The sequence below is a fragment of the Pimephales promelas genome, chromosome 25, assembly GCF_988280905.1.
Source record: "Pimephales promelas chromosome 25, fPimPro1.hap1.1, whole genome shotgun sequence".
Taxonomy (NCBI): Eukaryota; Metazoa; Chordata; class Actinopteri; order Cypriniformes; family Leuciscidae; genus Pimephales; species Pimephales promelas.
Window position 1 is genome coordinate 15,876,870 of NC_142793.1, and position 18,580 is coordinate 15,895,449.

The following is an 18,580-nucleotide window of genomic DNA, read 5'->3' on the forward strand; positions in this document are numbered from 1 at the left end:
GTCAATGGGACCAGAAACTGGTCTGGTTTCTGATTTCCAAAAAAGTGGAGTATCCCTTTAAAGAGCTGTTTCTACCTCATCTGACCCATAAAAATATACATTTTTTTGGCCTTATCCATGGAAAACTGTAATAAAAAAAATAATAAAAAAAACTGAAGAATCCTGCACTCTTCTCATTCGACTCAATAGCAGTTGCTTGGCTGGAGTATGAATTCTGCCATCTTTGCTTATAGCTCTCATAACACAAACATGGCCAGACCTATGGATGCAGCATCTGTAGTTGACTGTAAATTTTTTGAAATGTATGAAATTGTATTTTTTTTCACTAACAATAAAAGTACCATGTTGCAACTGCAAGTACAAAATTTGATAGTGTTGTACAATTATGAAAATAATTCGACAATATAACCTTCAGTTTACAACACCTTCATAAATAAAACCCTAAATAGCAAAAACACACCTGATGCTCATTCTTTATTCAGCATTTTGTAGAACTGTAAAGTCCCTTTAAGGCAAGTCATTTGAAACACCTTTCGGGCAGCTATTTCAGTCACACAATTACAGATCCTATCTCTTTGAATGGGAAAACATCAAATTATCAAAGATGCTCACCAATTTAATCAGAATATGGCTACTTTTGTATGATTATCAGTGCAGAATCCATTTATTCCACCATAAAAAAGGTGGAAACACTAGATAGTAGATGCTATGCTAACTATGCTAACCTTTCAGTCCTTGACCCCTTTGTGTAATCAAACATTTTCTGCTTGAATTATTATTGAATGTATAATATTTTTGAATTAATAAAACTAGTTTTAGATGATTTTTGTTGGCTGACACTGACAAAACACTTTTTACAGCGTAAGAGGGTGAATGTTGTTCCACTTTGTAGTTTAAAAGTTGTTAGCTGGCATCAAAGTGTGAATTATTGAAAGCTAGTGTTGGTAGAACGGGATCCAGAAGTTAAATAATGCAAAATAATATTTTGTGCGGGTATGGAAATGACTTTCTCTTCTTGGAGGCCTTTGCGTGCGCGTTTGGTTATGTGTTAGAGTTGACGCATGTTGATCTGTGTTTGTAGCATGTCGTAGCTTGCCTGTAGCTGGCCAAATCAGCTGTGCTCCCTCTCTCTCTCTCTCTCTCTCTCTCTCTCTGATGTCTCTGTACTGGGAGCTGCTCTCCTATCTATTTTTATCCAGCCTTGTATCGTGCGTGGCATGTGTGTCCCAGAGATCTCAACATGAGAGAGGAAGTGAGCAGAGACCTTTCACACTCTCGTCAACTGTTCATTTCCCTCACTTTCTCCTGTTCCTTCCTCCTCAGTCAATGTTTCTTGTTTCCCCTCACCTGCTCTCTCATTCTCTCTCACACCTTCTGTAAGGTCAACCTGAGGAAATTCATGGAATACATCCAACATCATCAGATGGACAAAGTTTCCAAGATGTTGGAGAGAGGGTTGGACCCCAACTATCATGACCCGGACACTGGTGGTAGGGGATGCCATATGAGATGACCTCCCAATCTGCCCATAAAGGGCTATTCAGGCCCTATGTAGTTGTTCTCAAATTGTTTTTGATTGATTACATTTCTTCTTAGTCAACACAGTTTGGTCAGACCATTACATTATATTTCAGCAGTTTATAATTAACATATTTACTCACTGATTTAATCCAATGGTTATGTCCTATTTTTTATGGCATGTTTTGTTAAGAATACACTAATACCCTTAGCGATAATGATGATGATGACCATCCATCCATCCACCCACCTACACATCCATCCATCCACCCAACCAACCCATCCATCCATCCATCCATCCATCCACCCAGCCACCCACCTACACATCCATCCACCCACCTACACATCCATCCATCCACCCACCTACACATCCATCCAACCAACCAACCCACCCACCCCCGAAACCCATCCACCCATACATCCATCCATCCATCCACCCACCTACACATCCATCCAACCAACCCACCCACCCATCCATCCAACCAACCAACCCACCCACCCCCGAAATCCATCCACCCATCCATCCATCCATCCACCCCCCACCCTTAACTTTTACATGGTAACTTTATATTTACATTGTCTAAAGTCACAAATAAAGTCACATTTACAGTCTCACAATGTGTTTATATCGTACGTGACTGCAAGTATCCAGTTTATAGTCCAGTATATTGTACATGTCTAATTATTGTTTTGATGAAACGTAAATCCCTTGATTAATATCTTGCTTAGATTTACATAATACATATTAACTTGTTTTTTTGCGCTTCTGATCCACAGAGACACCACTAACCCTTGCTGCCCACCTGGACAATATGGTGGAGATTATCGTTACATTGAAAAACGGCGGGGCTCATTTGGATTTCCGCTCTCGGGATGGGATGACTGCCCTGCACAAAGCAGCCAGGGCAAAGAACCAGATAGCTCTCAAGGTAATGAATGACCTCATCCTGAACGGCGGCACGAATTTATGGATGTGTTAGAGTGATCCTCTTCTTTGATTGTCATTTTGTTTTTTAAAGAATGACGGCTGCTGATCTAAAACAGAGCAATACAGTGATGTCTTGGTGTCAGTGACTCTGCTGAGTTTACACAGGGTACATGTATTACCGTGACAGTATACTTTCATGCAAAGCACACACTGTATTGTTTTTTGTTTTTTTAAAGGAATCAGTAAGTTTTTTTTCCTCTCCATTATTTCATTGTTACTTTCTTCTCTTGACTACCATTGGAAATAATACTGCTGATGTAGTCTACTGTTTCGTGCATTGAATATTGTAAAACAATCTCCTCTCTGCCGTTGCACTTATTGCAGTATATTGTACAGTATATTGCTTGCTGGCTATTTATTTAAAAAGGCTTCATGCAGAATTTTAGTTTATGTCACTTCAATGTGTTACAGCCATAGATTTCCTATTTTCATTACTGGAGAAGCTGGGTTTCATAATGTTAGAAAAAATGGGTTTCATAATGTTTCAAAAAATGCTTGTAGTCATTTAGTTAGGAACTAGGAATGTACTTTTAGTCATGCAGTTATGCAACTGCTTGGTTGTATAAAATGTAATAAAAACCTAGACATTGTCATACCAATTGAAAGAATCAAGTGCATTTGTTAACATATATATATACATTGTTTTACATACATATTTATATTACATTTTGCAGAGTATTTAAAGGGATAGTTCACCCAAAAATTAAAATTCAATTTTCCTCATTTACTCACCCTCAGGTTGTTCCAAACCTGTATGATTTTTTTTCTTCTTGAGAACACAAAATAATATATTTTGAAGAATGTTGGGTAACCAGACAGTTGACGGAAAATATACTATAGAAGTCAATGACGGTCTGCTAACAAACATTCTTCAACACCATCTTCTAATGATTTTTGGGTGAAATATCCCTTTAAATTAGTAGGTTTTACAAGTTCAGATGTTATTTGGCTGCTAAGATGTTAAGTGTCTGTTTAATGATTGCTTATAATAGTTCAAGGTGCTTCTTCTGATATACAGTACATTATTGTTCAAAAGTTTGGGGGCGGTTTTTATTTATTTAACGAAAGTATATTTTATTCAGCAAGGATGCATTAAATAGATCTAAAGTGACAGTAAAGACATTTATAATATTGCTATTTTACCCTTTCTATTCATTAAAGAATCTTGAAAAAATGTTTTCAACATTATTATTATTAATAATAATAATAATGTCAAATGTCAAAAATATAATTTAACATCACAGAATTAACCCTTAAATACATTGTTACAACAACAATGCTAAAGGGTTCGATTTCATAGAAATAGCTCCTTAACAATTGCACAAATTGTGCTTTTAATTGTCACATGTGAACATTAAAAATGAGTCCCAGTGCAGTCTCAAACCCATCACTAGAGCAGCTATCTTTAGCTGTGACGTAAAAGGAAGAAAAAAAAAAATTGATTTCATGCTTTAAGACCCTTCCAAAAACCTTTCTCTTCTAAAACATGATCATAATACTGTATTTAATGTATTTTCCTCTCTAACTGGATCCTAATCCTATGTCTCTTTCCTCTGTAGACTATGTTGGATTTGGGAGCGTCTCCAGACTATAAGGACCGTCAGGGTTTGACACCACTCTACCATACAGTGACCGTAGGTGGAGACCCGAGCTGCTGCGAGGTCCTGTTGCGTGCCCATGCCAGCGTCGCATGCCATGATGAGAACGGCTGGCACGAGATCCACCAGGTGGCGCTGTCTTTCACATTATGAGTAGTCTAGCTGGTGACATTCAATAAAAAAGAGTTCTTTAAGCTTTCTTTTGGCTAAAAATGTTGAGCGTGGCTGCGTGGGGTAATATATGCACCGTGGAGTGAAGTTATACTAGAGCTGCAGTTTTATATGACAGCAGCTTTGTTCAATTAATGGACAGGTGATGATGAGATCAAACTAGTTTAACGTGAGCAAATCATCAAGTCTGTCTGTTGTTGTGACGGCGTACTGACATCTAGTGTTGTGACAGGTGGACTGCAGGATGCCAGTCATATTGCTGTGGGTTTTTGCTCTGTCACACTCTACTGGGAAAATGGAAAAGCAGCATGTAGGGTTTACTTTCAGACTCTTTGAAAGATATGAGATGACAACATACTGAAGGCTTAATGATGTTTCAAAAGACTTCTGGATCTGTCGTTGAAAATTTAAGGCTCACAAATGCTTTTGTTCCAGCAGAAAATGTTTCTTATTTTTGTCACAAGAAGGATAAAACTAGTTCTCATTTGTTCATCAGGCTTGTCGATACGGTCACGTCCAGCACCTGGAGCACCTCTTGTTCTACGGAGCGGACATGAGTGTGGAAAATGCTTCTGGGAATACAGCTCTCCATATTTGCGCCCTGTACAAACAGGTATGCATTCAACACAAACAGTACCTTTAAAGATTTGAAGTCAGCTCCATTTAACCAGTCAATCAACAGAGGTTATTGGCGTCATGCAACAGAATACACTGTCAATAGGAGTATATAAAAACCAAAACAATCAATAACACTTCGGGGGAGAAATCAATAGCACCCTAGGACTAGAGAGATGAGATTGAGTGCAGCAGGGACACTTTCTAGGAGAATCTTTGGGACTGAAGTGTAAAAAATAAATGATGAGTTTTACAGCCAGATGTTAAAGGAGAACCTTTCAAAGTTCTGCGTTTCTTGTATGCATGTTAATGGAGGATGCCTATAACAAATAAATGTAAATAATAGGCTAATAATAAATTAATTATATACAATATATAAGTATATATTAAATGTATATTATTTACATATTTCTTTAATGTTTTTTTTAATTCGTATCAAATGGGATGTAATATTTTTTGTATATATTTATTATGAAAATAAATATATTTTTAAACCCAAGCTGGAAACAAATGCAAGTTTCTGCACTTTTTCAAGGTCACTAATAAAAATGACATACAAAAATGTTTCATTGGCATTGACCAATGAAAACATACCAAGTTCAAAAATTCATGTAATCTTTTTAGTTAAAATTTTACTGAAGTATTATGCTGATGATAATTGGCAAATCATTTGTAAATTAATTTAGCAAAATGCATTTATATATATATATATATATATATATATATATATATATATATATATATATGTATTGTATTGTTTTTACTTTAACATTTTTATATAAATATTATATTTTTTAAATATTTGCTGTATATATCTTGTCTTTTTTCTCATTCGTCTTATGGGAAGGTTCAGGGTTGAAATGATGCCATGTTCATTTGTATAAATGCCAATGACCGATTGCCGCTAATTACACTGCCCAGTATTCACCATTGTCTCCCATTCTATCCATGATAAACCCCGAACTGAACTGGAAGGCTCATGACTATTAGCACCAGCATTCAGTGTTTATGAATGGACAACGGCCCATTACGTTCACGACACTAAGCAGCCAGGCATATAATCACCTTATGTTTCCTCTGTGGGAGATCTAGTCGGCTCCGTCAGCTCGGGGTCACAGCATGCGCGCCATTGTCTGCTGGAACTGCTAGCGCTAACAGTATTCACTGTCGCTCTATGTATAACATCATATTCCTGCTGTGTCATAGGTCATATTGATCCCACATCCACTGTGTCACTATGGTTCGCACCAAAGATGATAACTATAATGACAAGGATAAGTATATAGAACTGCAGAGTCCACTCAACAACTAATAATAACAGCACAGACGATTTCACAACAACTTTCACAACGATTAAATGATAAAAACATTGACAGCCAATCATAATTCATCCTGCTTAAAAAAGTTTGAGCATTTAAAGTGTGGGACGACAAAACTGCGGTGCACGCTTATAATAAAAAGAACATTATTGTGGTTGGTGTGGACGCTAATATAGTTATATCATAGTTGATCGATCTTGGTGTGAATGGGCCTTTATATACAAGATCTGTAAAGGAAAACGTAAACATACAATTCAATATGTTGTATGGTCAAATTTTACACAACCTATGTACTTTAACTTTACGAACAACGGAATCGAACGAAATGTACCTCTCTCTCGCTCTCACAGCCTCGTTTTCATTTGCCATCAAAATAAATGTGCTGTTAAATACAGTTGAAACAAATCGCACCATGACTAGAAAATATAGTTTATTTTAAGGTGAGAAAATGTCCCTGCCGATGGCATGTGTCATTTATTGATTTGTGGAGGCTCTTGAGTTCACTGGTGGCCACAAATGATGTATCATGTATTTCTGTGTTCATCCTGAGGTGACCAATGAGGTGGTTATTTAAAGTAATCGGCCGCAACGAGGCGAAACCTTGGGTTCTCGAGCCTCGATTGTTTGCGATTAAACCCTATTGCGCCGATCCGTCACCATGTCAACGAGGAACCTGTAACTGGTGCCAAATGCAGGCCAGGGATATTTTCATGTGCAGGGAATATAAGCAGCATCCTCACATGTGATTATGTCTCATACACAAGGGCTGGCAGCAGCTGTGAAACTAGTATTAGAAGGAAGGTAGGAGGAGAAGGCAATGGAGGTGTGTGTATGTGTGTGTGTCGGTTTAGTGGTGAGGCATTCCGTGGGTGGGCTGTTGAATCCAGCTGGATATAGTGGGTTGGAGAGCTACAGAGCCGTGGATCTGTCTCGCTCTTTCTCTCTCTCTCTCTGTCTTTCTGCTTTTAGTTCTCACATACACATTCACACATGCACTTAGGCATTGCTGCAGAGACCCCCTGTCCTTTCTCTTTGGGTGTAGACTTTGCTGTAGCTTCACACTTGAATTGGAGTTCCCAAAGCTGAGGGAGAAGTCACTTTTGGATCTGGGTGAGATGGGATGTACCTCTTGACGTGTCTAATTTTGCTCTTAGAAGGTCAAGAAACACAGATAGTAGAGCATCTTTTAGAGTTGGATCACATTGAATTAATTTCTCCATCATCTGCTTTTCTTCTGAAGGAAAAGTGTGCCAGGGTTCTTCTGGTTCGTGGAGCCAGCAAGGACGTCAAGAACTACAGAGGACAAACGCCCTTTCAGGTATGAGAACATGTTGGCTACTTTTTAATAAGTGAATGAAACTATTTTTTTTCAGATAAGCATGTAAGTTTGCGATATTTTGTTGGTTTAGTGTTCAGAAGTGCAAAATGAACTTGGGTCTATTTGTTGTTCTGTCGGGCAGAGTTCTTAATTAATTAGACGGAATGTCATATGAAAGCGCAGGCATTATGTAAGACAGCACTCGGAGAACAATGAGTGAGCGTGAGGGTAATTAATCATTTCATTATGTTTGTTTGGTATCTTCAGATAATTACATTTTGGAGAGGGGAAATAAATGTTAAATCAGATTTTATAGCTTTCTTAAATGTTTTCGCTGAAATAAGCCAGTGGAGTTTTGATTTTCCTGGTAAAAATCTCTTAATCTTGTCTTTGTTTACCTAAGGAGCTTCTTTCTCAAATGTCAGATTGTGACATTCAATAGCTTGTCTGACAGCAATGGACATGATCCAAGTCTGTGGCCATGGGCTGATGATAGTGTTCCGTTTACTGTTCAGTAGCCTTCAATAATGGTTGTATCTCCAATGCCTCTAGTCATTAGTTATTTATTGTATTTGAAACTGAAGCCATTTTTGGACCAATAATTATTATTAGAAATATAGTTGAAGTAATTTTATTCTTAAAAATCTTTGTAAAACTGCGGCGAGTGGTCAACGCGTATTCTTAGAAATATGTAATTTTGCGGCAGTAGTGTGTATTATTACAAAATATAGGTTTGAATTAATATTAGTGACAATAGTTATTAGTACTTATTATTAGAAATATAGTTTTATAGTATAATTTTTGCCCCAACAGTCATTAGTGCATATTGTCACAGACTTTGTCATGGTTTGACCAGAAAATTAAACACCCTGTCTGATGTTCTTAAGGAAACTTAACTCAAACGTCTGATGATATTATAAGAATATCCTGTAGGTTTCAGAACTGAAAACGTCCTTATTAGTCCAATAAAAGCTTTTATTGACACCAGCCTCAGCAAACGACTTGTTTTTCAAAGTGGGGAACTATGACGTCAAAGAGGATAAAACAGCCCCGCCCACTGATTCGCGCATTACACGCATAGCTAAATAACATAGCTGAAAATCAACCTCGTGATGACAAACCGGATCAAGCTACCGAACAATACAAAATACTGTGCAGTGCCTGGTTGTGGAAGAAGATGCTTCCTCTGGATTCCAATAGGACTGCAAAACTTAATTTTTCAAAACAATTTTCCCCACATGCACTGACGAGGTGAGTTGAAACTCATTATAAGGCAAAACTGTTATCCACTGACAGCAATGGGAGTTTACTTCCAAGTCTTCAGTGCAAGACGCCCATAAAAACCGAGCGTTTCTGAACTGGTCTCAAAGCTAGGGTAGAAAATATCTTATTAGTTATTCATTTTGATGTTTTTGAATGCAAAAACCAAGCGAACGTCATAGGTTGACCTCAGACAACAATATAATACAATTTAAAAAGCCAGTTCATGACATCTACAGTCAGTACCTACAAATTTAACATATTTTTTAAATCTTCATTATAAGTCGGTTCGAGTTGCTGCATGAGAAAAAAGAAAGAACATTTTTTACAGTTAAATTCAAAATATTTTGCTGACAAATAAGTTCAATTTCCAGTTTCAACATACCTGTTTGAGTTATGATGCCAAAATGTTGTACTTTAAGTATTCTTAACTTAACGTAACACTTAATTAATGACGACATAAGGGTTTAAGTTATAGTTAATAGTGACTATTATTAGCAAAAAATACTAGCAATTTTTCCGCCAACACAAGCAGGAGGAATTTCTCTTAAATTTGCACATTTATGAATAAAGCAGAACAATTTATGAACAATTTAAACCAGCTTCAATTGGCTGGTTAGCCCCGCACTTTACAAACAGATAGCCCCGCCCTATACTCGCATCATTGGTTGAGACACTTTTGACGTAGGAGGCTGGTTGGAATCCATAATCCAACGGCAATGTTTTGATTGCACCTCAGAGACACAGTTTACACTTTTCAGGGGAAAAAAACTACAAATTATGTGTTTATTTAAAGCTTGAACAAAAGCATTTCAAGATTGATACAGGAACAAGCTTTTGATATTTAATTTATATGATGGTTTTTACATTGTGATATAATATAATAGTAATATTTTAAGATCCAATCTTTTAAGTACCCACTTCTAATACATTTTTTTTTTGAGTTCAGTTGCTATTAAAATGACATAATCCTAACCCATAATCGCCACCCCTCATATCACTATCATAATGAATTATTAAAGCTTCAAAGCGAATGCTGATAGCAAAATACTCTGTACAGTAAACCCTTTTAATAGCAAACACGCCAACATCAATACTGTACTAGACCACCCACATAATGAAAGCTTAACCCTTTGAAATGCAACCTCCTTGACACAAATAACCGTATCCTTTTTGCTCTCGCTGCATCTTTCATTGCATTTTTATTCATAGTTTGATTTCATAGTGCACAGACCTGTTCACCCAGTGTAGCATTCAGCATTTGTGCCAAGTTTTTAGATTGTGGTTGAAGTTTAAACACCGTCAGTGCTATATCCAGAGTGGAAAAATACTTGGTTTGTACAGTACTCAAATATATGTTGTTGTTTGTGCCTCAAGGAAAACTGTGGCTTTTATTAGCAAGATGGCACATATCGCAACAGTAATCCAATGGCAAACCTCCAAAAACATTAAAATAGAGCTGAGATCATTAGTTTTGCAGTCGGCTCTACAGTCAAACGCATCAAGTCAAACATTAGCAACACTTGCTGCTACATTTAGTGTTCGTGGCTGGCCTCATTGTGCTAGTTGCTCGGTTTACAACCTCTAAAGCTTTGAACTGACCCTGCTCACTCCAAACCTGACGTAGGAGTGAAGTGTTTATGTAATGTACATATCAGAGCTCTCCTGATGCGTTGTTTAATGCGCTGTATTATTCATCTCATGCTGCTAAAATCATATTTCACGCCTCGGCGATCGCTCGATTACAACTCATTTAAGCAGCTCATGAAACTTCAGGCTCTCCTCTGGAACGCTCCGATCCGCCTGGTTTAACAGAACTTCTCCCCGGCAAAATCGGAAAGTGTTCAGAGCAAATTGTATTACCGCCACATCTTTTACTCTGAGAACGATAATACTGGGTCAACTGCAAACCGAAAGGTTCCTGCTCTTACTTAATAATGTGTGTTGTTCATACGACTGTAGTGTTTGTGTGAATAGTATTGAACTTCAGTTCTTCAAATATTTGTTTCAATTCTAGGCCTTTACCGTGTTGATTAACTTTCCTTGCTGTTGTGTTTTTCTTCTTAACTCATCTAGCATTAGCTCTATGCTGCAACCAAGCACCGTATTTCATTCGAAAAGGAATGCAGGTCTTTAAAAGCTCATTACGTAAATCTTAGCAACTAATTTAGTGTAATTTGAATGATGTGTTTTATCACTCTTAGGAAACTAGTACTCCAAAACCCACAAACGTAATGCGTGTTACTCTGCCTTGGTGCACCATTTCAAACCTAGTTTTGTTCTCACGACCAGACTTGGTGACCAGACTGATGAGTAAATTATAGATCTTATAATAGACTGCGTAACTAGCTTTTTAAAGGGTGGTAAAATTAAAGCCATTAAATAGAAATGAACATCTGCTGAATGGGAAGTCGTGCTATTGAACAGGTTTTTTTGTTTCATTGCTGGGAAGGCCCTTTTGAGGTTACATTGAGCTTTGCAGGGAATAGTTCACTAAGGCTATGTTCAGACTGCAAAATGTGGCTGAACAGTCATATCAGAGTTCATGGGACTTTTACGTCACTCTAGATCACAATTCTGCACTCATGGGAGTCACTTCAAAGATTTTACTTGCATGTTATCAAGTTATCAAGACAGTTGGGAAAGGTGATGTAATATGTCAGAGCTCACAAGTATTACTCTATATACAAGCAAAACATCATAAATGTTTAAAACCTTTGTCTTTTCACCAAATTCAACTGATAAAATGATATAATCTGCATCTAGGTGTTATGTGACAGTGGTCTTATTTTTAATTCAGTTGGTCTGACTATAAGTTTGCAGACTGTTTTATGCAGCCTCATAGAACAAGTGTGATATATACCTGTGAATGAATGAATCTAATATGTTATATATGTGTTTTTTTTTTCAAAGGTGGCAATAATTGCTGGAAATTTTGAGCTTGCAGAGTCCATAAAGAATCACAAAGACGCTGATATTGGTAAGTTGGATATTGCACCTTCCTTGATGTTTATGAAAACCATGTTTATGATTTTTTTTATGAATACCAGAATCTTTTATTACCTACACACTCATTGAAAAAAGGGACAAATATTAAACGAAATTGTATCCATGTACTGTAAATCTTATTTCAGACAAACCAGTCCTATTAAAGGGATAGTTCACTTTGAAATTAATTTTTGATATGTTTTAGCTTACCTCAAGGACATCCAAGATGTAGGTGTCTTTGTTTCCACAGCATTTTCAATTTTGATATTTTTCGGTCAAACCGTTCTTGTCTGTCAGTCATATAATGCAGGTTTATGGGTCCACCCTGGGTCCACCTAAAAGAGCATGCACAGAGAAGTCCACATTAAACATGATTTAATGACTCGTAAATGTAAGTACACATTGATGGCCTAAGACACGAAACGAGCGGTTTGTGTGAGAAAACGAACAGTATTTATATCGTTTTTACCTCTTGTAATCACAGTCACGTCCAAGTGATCTGTGGGTGAGGGCGCTTCTGTCTGCGCAAGCGCTGTAAAGCGCTGGAAGTGTGTACATCTCTCATTGTGCAGAAACAATGGTCTGCGCAAGACCATTGTTTCGGTTTTGCGCAGACCGAAGCGCCCATGCCTTCAGATCACTTGGACATGGCAGTGACTACAAGAGGTAAAAACGATATAACTACTGTTCATTTTCTCCGTGTGGTGCCGATGAGCGACACCTGTGAGACGTAAGTTACCAGTCTCAAATCTCTCACGGAGGAGCGGGGATTTTCTTAGCAATGTTAAAACGCACATCACCCGAACACTTTTTTAGCATTCATGTAAATACTACATTCAGATTCACCCATCAGAATGAATCCAGTTAGATTGAAACAAAAGCTGTACATGTAAACAATGAATGGCGACTGCAGAAAGCAAAAGCTGAATTGAAAGGGTGGGGACTCGTGCTTGTCGTCTTTACAGAAATCCCCCCTCTTACACTTCCTCCTACAATGACGTAAAATGACGATTTTTGCGTCATTGTAGGAGGAAGTGAAAAAGGTAAATAGCTGATTTCTCTCGTCTCAGGGGAAAATGAGAGAGTGTTACACGACCATTCAATAGTATAACTGGGTTTCTAACAATGGAAAGCTTAATGCAAATGGGTGGAGTGTCCCTTTAAAGGGTTAGTTTACCCCAAAAAGGACATGGATTAACAGGGACAATTCACATTGAGTCACATGAATTACTTTAATGATGTCTTCTAGGGCTTGAAAATGCAGTTGTGTAGAGTGTCAATAAAGGGACAGAAAGCATTCAGATTTCATTAAAAAGATCTAGTAACTAAATTTAAATGATTTAAATGCTGCTATAACAAAATTCATGTTGTTTTCTAAATAAAAATTAATCCCTCATAATCTTTTGACTATTACAACGTCCCAAGGTTCAGAGACTCAACAAGGTAAACTCAATCGAGCTGGGGACACTCTTGTAAAAGAGATTCTCAATCTCACTGTGCTTCTTTTCCTGGTAAAATAAAGGTTTTAATAAAATTATAAAAATAATCTTCAAAACAAAGCTTGATTCAATTCAATCATGTATAGTTCATGCTGGATTAATTGTGGGGGAATTATGTTTGATGAATATTAATACAGAGCTGCCTTGTTCTGTAGATGTTTTGATTGGCTGTGACTGTGTTGTGTCATGCAGCAGTTTAGCTTTAAATTTGCATGGCTAAATTACACATCGCTGTCAGTGTTAGGCCACAGGAACACATATAAAGTCTTGATTGTACTGAAAATGAGCATGACCAAATGATTCAATTCATTTAAAATGCTATTCCTCAGCAAAATGCACAAGCGAGTATCACATTTATTAAGGTGCATGATCTGAACCAATTGTCAGGCAGGCAGCTGATGCTGCAGGTGCAAAAGTTGTACTATGGGCTAAAGGCTAACATAAGCTAAAATGGGCTTCCTCTATTGTTGCTACTGAGACAGCAGACGTCATCTCCAGCGGCTCTTGTAATTATGCAGTGTTATAATGCTGGGTCTCAGCAATTTGTGCCTCTGGGGCTCCTGAAGTGGTTTACTTTAACTTATAATTGTGCGTCTGAACCTTTAGTGAAGATACAAGCTCTCTTTATAGTTTTAGGGTCAGTCAAAGTTATGTTTGCATATGCGCAAATGTAGTTTTAATACAGCAGCTATATATATCTTCCTAGAACTTTATATAGCCAAAAAATTCGGCAGAATATTTTGCACATAAACAGATGATAAATTATTTGATTTTCTACCTCACACGGCACTCTCTACTCCCACAGCTCTAAAACGTGTAGAAGATGTCAGTGTTAATTTACCCAAAGTAAAATGCATCCGTATATTTTTCTGACACTCTCAGCCACACTGAGGAATCCAGTGATTGAATGCGCTCGTTTCAATTAACGGACCGCATAATCATCTGCCTCATTAAAGGCAGGGAAGGCACAACAGATTTAATTAATCATTAGACATCATTAAACGAAAGGATTTAGATAAAATGAAGTCTGCTCTGGGTAAATCAGACGCCACGGATATGTCCGTGTATAATGTAGAGTGGAGATAACATGACATAAATAACTCATTTACATGTTAATTATTCATAACAGGCATTTTGCATGTACATTGTCACGACTTTCACATACAACATGTGATCCATGTGCATTATGCTTTATAAATGATGATATTAGTGATTTATGTTTTCGCCCTGAAGGTTGTGTGCACAGGCATTGCCGATTGTCGTTGCACCCTATAGATGGCTGCATGCACCAAACCCAAGCATGCATCTAGAGAGAGCGTTACTCAGTGGGGCTGACCTACATAAGCTACAGACCTTACAGGAAGAGGAGACTCATCCATATACACGCACTTGCACACCAGAAGAATTCCTACTATTTCCTGTTCTGAATATAGGCCATTGTCAAGTCCTACGTTTTTTTCTGATTGGAATAGTCACGTTCAAGTTTTTTGTCACATTTCTGTCCTGGTTTTTCAGACATGCAATGCTAATCTTCGTCTCACCGACGTGTCATAAAGTTGTTAACCTGCTTAATGAACGACATTGAGTGACTTTGATTGCTTTGTTCATTTTCTGTCTGTATTGATGTAAAATGGAAATGTGGGATAATGATTCTGGGACTACACTCTAAAAAAAAAAGTTCTTTATTTGCGTCAATGGTTCCAAGAAGAACCTTTTACATTCACATTGCTCAAAAGTTTCTTTATAGTGGGAAAAGGTTCTTCAGATATTCTTTACACTAAGGCCTTTTTAGACCTGGTGTTATGATGCGTTGGCGTTTTAGATGATTGGATCTCAAGTAGACGAGGCAGACACATATCCGTTTACACCTGGTGTTTTAATCCATCTCTTTTGTCCACTTGTAAACAAGTGGACAAAAGATCTGTCTTGATTTCTTAGAGGGGAGGTTCTATGGGTGGGTAAATGCAAGAGTTTTTTCAGCTCTTTCGATCTAATGGACAAAATAAGCTCGTGGAATTCACATTTGAACACACTCGGAGACGACGGAAAAACATACTGAGAGCAGCGGCTTTCATTTTTGCACACCAAACGTGGATTGTGCTTCCACACCAAACTTGGGTCTCCAGCCAATTAAGTTTAAATCCCGTCTGACTAGCCCGCCTCCCACAATGTTTGGGTGTTAGGTCAGTAGGTGGAGAGTAGACGGCCTTTTGTGGCTGTTCGAATGCATTCGACCACATGAACGTTTAAACAACGAAAGCAATCCAGTCAAATGCTGGAAGTGGTCGAAAGTGGACAAGCTCAAATGTTAGAGCTGTAATTAGCGCCATCCACTTGTGATCCGATTGACCAAAACATATCTTAATACCAGGTGTAAACAGGGCCTAAGATAAAATGGTTCTTTTGAGAACTGTTCACTTAAAGGGATAGTTCACTTTGAAATTAATTTTTGATATGTTTTAGCTTACCTCAAGGGCATCCAAGATGTAGGTGTCTTTGTTTCTACAGTATTTTCAATTTTGATATTTTTAGGTCAAACCGTTCTTGTCTGTCAGTCATATAATGCAGGTTTATGGGGTCCACCTCAAAGAGCATGCACAGAGAAGTCCAAATTAAACATGATTTAATGACTCGTAAATGTAAGTACACATTGATGGCCTAAGACACGAAATGAGCGGTTTGTGTGAGAAAACGAACAGTATTTATATCGTTTTTACCTCTTGTAATCACGGTCACGTCCAAGTGATCTGAGGACGAGGGCGCTTTGATCTGCGCAAGCGCTGGCGGCAAATGCCGGAAAGCCCCGGAAGTGATCTCTTGTGCGTGTACGTCACTCATTGTTTACACAGAGATTTCAGAAGTGTTACCCTTCACTGTGAAGATCTAAACATATTTAGATATACATGAAATTGCAATGGAATACGATTTCGATATATCAACAGACAACGTTGATTTTTCTTTCCGCAACCACGCAAGAGATCGAAGCGCCCGTGCCTTCAGATCACTTGGACGTGGCTGTGGTTACAAGAGGTAAAAACTATATAAAAACTGTTCGTTTTCTCACACAAACTGCTCGTTTTGTGTCTTATGGCCATCAATGTGCACTTACATTTACGAGTCATTAAATCATGTTTAATTTGGACTTCTCTGTGCATGCTCTTTGAGGTGGACCCATAAACCTCCATTATATGACTGACAGACAAGAACGGTTTGACCTAAAAATATCAAAATTGAAAATGCTGTGGAAACAAAGACACCTACATCTTGGATGCCCTTGAGGTAAGCTAAAACATATCAAAAATTCATTTCAAAGTGAACTCCATTTAATGGATCTTATGGAATTGCTGGGAAAACCTCTATTTGGAACCTCAATTTTAATAGTGTAGCTATTCGGAGAATAGCATTGACCTGAAGTCTAGATGTAGCATCTTCTTTGCTACAGCTGTCAGGTTTTCCTTGTACCTTTGGGTAACAGCTCTGACATAAACACAGAGATTCCATCAGCAGAATATGGGAATCAGCAGGCTTCCGGATGTTCCAATATGAGGCGAAAGGAACCTTTGGCGGAATGAACTGTCTGGCCAGCTGTGCACTGATATTGTTTTTATAAGGTTTTGATTGAACAATCTTCAATAGTTGCACAGTTTGTCGTTGTGTCTAATGCGTCACTCAGAGAGGAAACAGGAACGGCTTGTTATTTTCATGCGCATAGTGGCAGGGGATCCGGTAATTACGTGTCACATGTTAGACCACAGCAGAGGGCACAGTGCTGGAGCTTTGATCTTCACAAATTCAAACCATTTGTGAAGGCTTTGCATTTCCAAAATCCATTGGGTTTTGTTTGTTTATGTGCTCCAGCCACCATGCCTATATGTTTAAAACGAGCACTGTAGTTATGTATGTAAATGTACATCCCATTCAATGCCACCCAATGGTTGCCATGGTTCCCGAATCCGCACAATAATTGGCTTAAGGGATGTGAATTTGCCTTGTGCGCACTTGTCGCGGTAGAGAAGCCAAGGAGGTCTTGGATCTTTGCTTATTATCGACTTACTTGGTAAAGTCTTTGAAATGGCGCAGATTTCAAAGAGCACTCAAATATTGTGTGAATTATGGGAAGATATGCGTACGCACACATGCAAACGTACACACACACACAGAATCATATTGCACTCTGCCAGTCTAAATTAGATATTGGGGCCGCTGGGAAATATAATACACCATCTTGAGTTTTAATCATGGCTTATAAACAAGACCAAATTCAAAGCATGACAGAGTGATGGATTTCAGTTCACCACCCAAGTTCAAACCTGCGCCAACTTCGATCGAATAGGTTGAACTCTTTAGTTTGAAGTACACTTTCAAGTGCAATTTAATGACTATTGATTTAATGAGACTGTGGGTACCAGCTGCGCTGGCCAACCCCTCGTAGGCCCGACGGGACTCTTTGTTACGTATAGAGTCCTTAATTGGGTGAAATTGTCTATTCATCTTTAGCTCCGCTCTGGATGTGCAGAGGATTTAGAAATTGCTGACACATATGAAAGGATGTTTTCTTTATCAGGAAAGATAAATCAAAGCAACCGAAGCAAGGGCGATCGGCACTGGGTTTGTTAATGGCGTGAAGAGAAGAGAAGAAGAACGAGAAGAAGAAAGAGGAGGTCGTCCGCAGAGAGTTAACTCGCAGGGTTTGCGTTGGGTTGTTTTAAAGTGGAGCTTGTTTTATTTTGAATCATGGCCATATCAACACTGGTCCCTTAAAGCACATTTACAGCTCCCCCTGGGAACCAGTTTCCAAACAATTTTACCATGTTAGTACTTGTGTATGCGTTGAGTTAGAAGAAGCTGTCAGCTTTGTCATTTTGCTGGCTCATTAGAGCACAGAGATTTCTAATGAAGCACAAATGGTGTTGGATTTACTTTTCCACTCTGTCCATCTCTGCTATATGCAATTCATCAAACATTGATATACAGTGGGGTCCAAAAGTCTGAGACCATATTGAAAATTTGGGGTTTATTTTATTTTGGGTTTTTTTATTCAAATTTGGAATTTATCACGTAAAGTTGATAATTCTGCTAATAATTGCAATTGCAGATTTTGAACAGAGATGGCGACAAAGAGAAAGAACTACGAACTGCAGCTTTAATATTTAAAAGGTTTTTCGAGTTTAAGTTTTAGTCATTATGTTTTTTTTATTTTAATTAATTTGATTAATTTTAGTACTTCAACTTTTTTCTCATTTTCATAAGTTTTAATCCAATATATTGATATTTTATTTGATTCAGATTTATTTCAATTAACAATT

The 18,580-nt window shown here is 37.9% G+C and overlaps 1 protein-coding gene and 1 long non-coding RNA gene across 4 annotated transcripts in view; one reads left to right on the top strand and one right to left on the bottom strand.

The window, feature by feature from the left end:
* Window positions 1-18,580, top strand: part of shank2b (SH3 and multiple ankyrin repeat domains 2b) — a 97,454-nt gene that overhangs the window by 22,441 nt on the left and 56,433 nt on the right. For both annotated transcript variants that reach the window (XM_089127967.1, XM_089127968.1), the window contains exons 5-10: window positions 1,382-1,490; window positions 2,296-2,447; window positions 4,066-4,233; window positions 4,772-4,888; window positions 7,450-7,527; window positions 11,701-11,767. In XM_089127967.1, coding sequence (XP_088984093.1) covers window positions 1,382-1,490; window positions 2,296-2,447; window positions 4,066-4,233; window positions 4,772-4,888; window positions 7,450-7,527; window positions 11,701-11,767 — 691 coding nt within the window. The remainder of the gene's footprint in view (window positions 1-1,381; window positions 1,491-2,295; window positions 2,448-4,065; window positions 4,234-4,771; window positions 4,889-7,449; window positions 7,528-11,700; window positions 11,768-18,580) is intronic.
* The window catches only part of LOC148965065 (uncharacterized), a 63,819-nt gene continuing 56,881 nt past the window's right edge, over window positions 11,643-18,580 (bottom strand). For both annotated transcript variants that reach the window (XR_016150787.1, XR_016150788.1), the window contains one exon: window positions 11,643-12,110. This is a non-coding gene — a long non-coding RNA (uncharacterized LOC148965065). The remainder of the gene's footprint in view (window positions 12,111-18,580) is intronic.